Here is a 6,000-nt window from a genome sequence, read left to right on the forward strand (position 1 = left end):
TTTGTATAATTGACTTAACAGGTATGTCAAGGATGCCACAATGCCATTGATCCCGAAGTGCAGCGGGTGACCTATAACAACTTCAGCTGGCACGCGTCCACAGAGTGCTTTCTGTGCTCCTGCTGCAGCAAGTGTCTCATTGGGCAGAAGTTCATGCCAGTAGAAGGGATGGTTTTCTGTTCAGTGGAGTGTAAGAAGATGATGTCTTAAGAGGAGAGTACCAAGCAATATTGAGCCATAGCTAACCAGAGGGGTCTGCATTTCTACTGTAAAATGCAATTTGGAAAAACAAAAGGAAAAAAAGAAACTATAAAGGAAACCAGGAGATTTTGTTCAGTATCTTTCTTCGATGTTTTTCCTTATTAAATTTTTCATATCAATTTTTAAAACCTGCTTTAAGCATTTGATTTTAAAAATGGTAAAGAGTTTTACCTTTTCTTGGCTTTCCAGATGTAAAACCTTTTGAGTTGGAAGCTTGGGTTTAATCATTCTTCATATTCCTGCCCGCTTTGTGCCAAACACAATATATATGAAACACTTAAAAGTTAGTATTTGAATGGAAAGATGAGCATTTCATGTTCTATATTCTTTTTCACTTCTTGTATAAAATGAAAAGGAAATTAAACTTGCCCTAATGCCAAGGTTCTACGTTTGTTGCCTCATCTTATTCGCTGAATTTTGTAGTGATACACAATGAATTCTTTTGACAGAGAAAATAGAAATGCAGCATGGTATGATGAGCCGTTATCATTTTAATGCCTATGCATTTGCTATTTCCTAACTTAGGCAGAGGTGGCTTTATTGCATATCTCTATTTTTTTTATTTGCTCTGCCTCTCAGTATTCTCTTTTTAAGATGATGACCTCCATCTGTGGCCTTGAATATTTTATTGTCACATGTGGCATCCACACTTTTTAATTCTATAGATGATTTTTGGCTTGGACGTAAAAGCCAAGCCACTCATTTATATTATGCTTTCAATCCAAAGAACATGCATACTTTTTGTATCCAAGAAACTATAACTTGTATTGTTTGCACTTGCCTGCTGTGGTTTGGATAGACTTTTTGCATGGTTTTCTTTCTTTTCTAATGGATACTGTCCTATGATGCCTTTTCATGGGTATATATCAAATGCCTTCTTTGCCTGTATACTTCCATCCTTAGATATTTCTAATGTTAATTCTTCCTTATCTACTTCCATACATAGCTATGCACTATGAAAATTATATGGAATGAATGATATGTATATTATTATTCAAAATAAAGTCTCTTTCACTTTAATACTTGTATCTTTATTCTTCGTATCCTTTTCATTTCAGAGCAAAAAAATCCTTCTGCAATTAAGCATTTGTTACAGCAGGGGGCGGTGTTTCCAAGCATAAAAAAATAACCCCTCACATAAAGGCCACTTCTGATAAAACAGGTCATAAACTAGGCTTTTAATTATGGTGAAGGGATAAATTTTATGAAACTTTATAATAAATGAAAGCATTTAAATTGTTGGTTTTCAATTCATGCACGAGTTTTTTCTTTCAGAAAAAAAAATGTCATTGTAATTGAAGTTTGGGAAAGCTGTATTTTCTTGACGTAAGTCTAACAAGTATTACTCTTATACTCAAATTGCAACTCTGTTTGGTTGTCTAAGAATTTTTTCATGGCAGCCTATTGTGAAAAGGGAAGCAAATGTGGAATAGTTGTAACTTCATTCTTCCTAATATTAGCAGGTCATGAGATTTCTTTTCTTCTTAGTCTGAAGCATTTGTCATAGTAGGAGTAGCACTTTTCTCTGACACATACCCAGAATAATTTGATTTTGATTTTTTTCAGCTCATGTCTGTTTGGCTAATAGCGCCTCTCCTAAATTCCACAGCCAACTCCCCCAGCCCACCCTACCCCGCACTCACTAACATACAGATATCTGCACTTATTCCCTCTGCACTGTGCCTTCCCCAGCCATGAAAAGAGTATCTTGAACACATCACCTTATCTAAGAAGTACTCTAATCCTGCATACAATTTTAAATGCTAATATCACAGATATCCATCATTGTCTATAAATATCACTTTATGCTTTCTCTCTTTTACCCTTATCTCAAATGGCAACAGATATATTTCCATCTTTTCCATGAAGTTGAACAACTTAATTTTCCCACACATGCATGGCTAAGTGGGAATAAATTGAAAAAATTTCTCTGCATGCTAACAGTCCTACTCCACATGTCTGCCTGCGCAGCCTGCACTCTCCTGCAGCTGAGATTGAATCAGGCTGTTTTGGAGATGTAGAGGCTCAAGAAATTTGGCTAAATCCATCACTTACTACCTGAGACACTGATTGCATGTATATTAGGCATTCCCTAGAAGAATAAACTACTTTGCCTGAGAAATACAGAACCACTTGTTTTGACTCATTACCCTAAGTTTTAGTTTGGCTTTCTAATACAACAGAATGAGCTGTAATGAAATGTAATGCAAGAGAATGTGCACCATTTTTAATTGTTAATCAGATTTTTTTAAGAGGCCTTTCAAATACTTTGTCTTATAAGCACTTAACAAGAGTGTAAGATGGTTACTAGATTCTATAATTTTTCTTTTTCCTCTAGCCCTTAGGATATGCTCACCCCCTCACTTTCCACCATCATTTTATATTCTGCACTGACCTCAATTCTAAATAATGGCTTACTTGGTACTGGCGCCAGAGTTAAATCCTTCCTTTGCAATGGGGAAAAGATAGGAAAGTAATAAATATTTCTATCTGAATGTGTGCATTTTTTTCTTCAAAAATAGATAATGAAGAATAAACTTTTGGTCTACTTATTTCCTATGGGGTCAATAAATAGAAATTTCTATCATCCAAATCTCATTTTCATTCTATTTTTCAGATATATAGCTTATCCATTTTTTGTACTCAATATAGCAGGCATTTGACTAACATGTCTATGTAGTTAGCAGTTGATAGACCCTTACCCTGAAACGGACTAGACAGGGAGGAAAAGAATACCAGAATATGAACCACGATAAAGGCACCACAGACAGTAAGAAAAGAAATGCCATTTTCCCTTCTGCAGAAGCCAACATCTTGGATATTAAAAGGTATAATGATGACTTCTTTTTTTTTTTTTTTGCAGTACGCGGGCCTCTCACTGTTGTGGCCTCTTCTGTTGCGGAACACAGGCTCCGGACACGCAGGTTCAGCGGCCATGGCTCACGGGCCCAGCTGCTCCGCGGCATGTGGGATCTTCCCAGACCGGGGCACGAACCCATGTCCCCTGCATCAGCAGGTAGACTCCCAACCACTGCGCCACCAGGGAAGCCCCTAATGATGACTTCTGATTCTCTTATTCCCCTGTTCAGCCGTGGGTACTTGAGAATAACAACGTTGGATGAGGAAAGAGAAGGGAGATATTTCTTTCCTGAGACCCAGGAAGTTCAGAAGATTTTGACACATCAGTTGCTGGAGTATGTTGAAGTAATAAATTTGTCATCCTTATTGGAAGAATCAGACATATTAGAATGACTTATCATGAACTCATTCACAGAATCTGCACATAGCCTATTCATCTCTAAGCAGAAGGATTTTGCTCTTAACCTTTGAATATAGTTGTAATTTTGAGAAATCAGTGGATTTGATTATCCAATCCCTTTAAGAAATACAAGTTGCTCAAGAGACTCTAGGCATCATACTTTTTGGTATGATATCTTTTTTTATTTTTTTTTTATTTTTTTGGAAATGAAGGGATGAGGGTTGTTTTTCCTTTAATGAACTCTATCTGAAACTTCTGTGACTCTGAAGTCTTCAAGCACAGATTTCCAAATCTGACTTTGAAGTATTTTAGGCCAATTTCACCAAAGGCAAGAAATTCATTATTGACTCATTCTTAAGGAATTTTCAACATGCAGTGTTTAAGCTCATCCAGCTTCACCATGGTTACCAAAGAGACACCACGGCCCAAGATCAGCATTAAGCCTCTGTCTCAAGATGCCCTGGCATATCTGAACTTGTCTTCTGGCTATTCAGTTAATTCCTTGGAAAACTTATGACTCCATCAATGTCTCCATAAAACAGCACTTTACCACAAATTCTTACTAGATATGCCCTGCCCCTCCCTGACGTCTCCCGATTTAAGTGCTCAATAACAACTCTGACGACTGTACTGAATAGTCACATATACGAAACGGGTACATGGGTGTGTTTTGATCAAACAACCTGAAACACATTCTGGCTTGATTAAAAGATTTTTTCATATATTTACTACATGTTTAAATAGCTTTAGCTAATTATTTTGTCTCTTCACGGGGACAACATGTCATTGTAGCTTCTATTTAATCTGATAATGCATTTTGAAACCCTCAAATCAAGGTATCATTAACCTTTTATATTGTTTTCAATGGCATTTTATGCTGACATTTTTGAAGGATGCTATTGATTTTTCTTCAATGATACTTCTCCCCAGGATATCTCGACCTTCAGACAAATAGCTAAAACAACTTATACCTTGGTACCTTTACTAGAGCCAGCCATTATTGAATGCAGAGACATTTGAGTTGATGTCCCCATAAGTAGTGACTAACTGTGAAGGCAACATGGTATAGTTCAAAGGCAGGCTGGGGTTAGGAGTCTAGAGACCTTCTGGCTAAGTCCCACTGATCCTCTCCTCCTCACAGTTACACTGAGTAGGACAGAGGACAAGATTGTTGGATTTGAGGAGTCTAGGAAATAATAGGCCCAAGTGTGGGTTGGACATCTATGAATATATTGAAGTCACCAAGAATAAAAACAGGGAAATCAGTGGAGAGAAGAGTGAGCTGGAGGCTAAAGTCATTAAAAAAAAAAAAACATGAAGGAGTGTCCTGGAATTTGATAGAAGATGGCATCTAAGGGTAGAAATGGGTGGTAAAGTCTGTGGCCACGTACTAGATATACTTCAAAGAGCTGTGATTGTGAGGAAACAAAAAGGAAGTAGTGGAAATAACAATGGAGAATGAGGAAGATACCTACCCCACCGGCACTGTGGAATGCCCATAGGGGAGAAAAAGTAGCTGGCCTCTGCTTGAAAGGTCTGGAACGAAAACCAGGAATCAGTTGGAGGAAGATGAAGCTGTTGAGAGTACAAGGGAGTTTGCAGTTCACAGAAGTTGAACTTCAGCGAGCACAAAGGTAAAGTTAGGGAGTGTAGGAAGAGATAGAGCCAAATTAGGGAATTTGCAAAGAGGAATGGATATCAGGTTTCCAAGTGAGGCCAAAAATATCTAGATACCTGGGGCAAACAGGACTGAGGGGCATACCAAGGTTAGTTTGCTAGAGGAGGATAAGTAATCAATTAGGAATGCTTTTGGTTGTAAGTAACACAGCTAAGAGTAGCTTAAAGACAAGACATAGGCTAGCCCAAATTTGGCTCAGAACAAGCACTTTTTAATCTCTAGGCTCTGTTATCCTCTATGTGTTGCATTCCATTCTCAGGTTTGTCCTTTCATTCAAGCACCACTCCCTCACATAACAGCATCCAAGATACAAAGCAGAGAAGGCAAAAAGTTTTACTTACTTAACAAGGAGAAAAATCTTTCCCAGGAGGCCCCAGCAGACCTACCTAACTTTTCCATTTCATTGGCTAAAACTAGTTCACATGCTCATCCCCATCTGAAGAAAAGGAAAATAGTAGCTATGGTTGAGTTATCCGATCATAATTCATACCCTGAGAGCTGGGCATATGGCCACCCAGAAGAAAATTAATGTTCTGATAGAGGAAGAGAAGAAATGGCCGTTGAGTAGGCGAATGACAAAAACCACTAAGGTGAATGATGGTTTAGAGTTCAGAGTCTTTAGCTGGAAGGTATGGGATGCCCAGGCAGCTGTTTAGTTCTGAAGCTTAGGGTTTCTGTTGGCCTGTGAGATGAGCCAGGGGCATCATTTGGGGGCATCTTTCTTAAGCAGGATGCCACTTACATGGTGAGAGATGACATGGAGTCAGAGGAAGACACTGTGAAGTCCTTGGGGTGACATTAC

At 38.3% G+C, this 6,000-nt stretch overlaps 1 protein-coding gene across 2 annotated transcripts in view; it reads left to right on the plus strand.

Annotated features, from left to right (window-relative positions):
• TES (testin LIM domain protein) overlaps positions 1-1,228 on the plus strand; it is a 43,567-nt gene extending 42,339 nt beyond the window's left edge. For both annotated transcript variants that reach the window (XM_060107680.1, XM_060107681.1), the window contains exon 7: positions 22-1,228. In XM_060107680.1, coding sequence (XP_059963663.1) covers positions 22-210 — 189 coding nt within the window. In that variant the 3' untranslated portion in view covers positions 211-1,228. The remainder of the gene's footprint in view (positions 1-21) is intronic.
• Positions 1,229-6,000: the final 4,772 nt, after the last annotated feature.

The sequence above is a fragment of the Mesoplodon densirostris genome, chromosome 9 (genome assembly GCF_025265405.1).
Source record: "Mesoplodon densirostris isolate mMesDen1 chromosome 9, mMesDen1 primary haplotype, whole genome shotgun sequence".
Classification (NCBI taxonomy): Eukaryota; Metazoa; Chordata; class Mammalia; order Artiodactyla; family Ziphiidae; genus Mesoplodon; species Mesoplodon densirostris.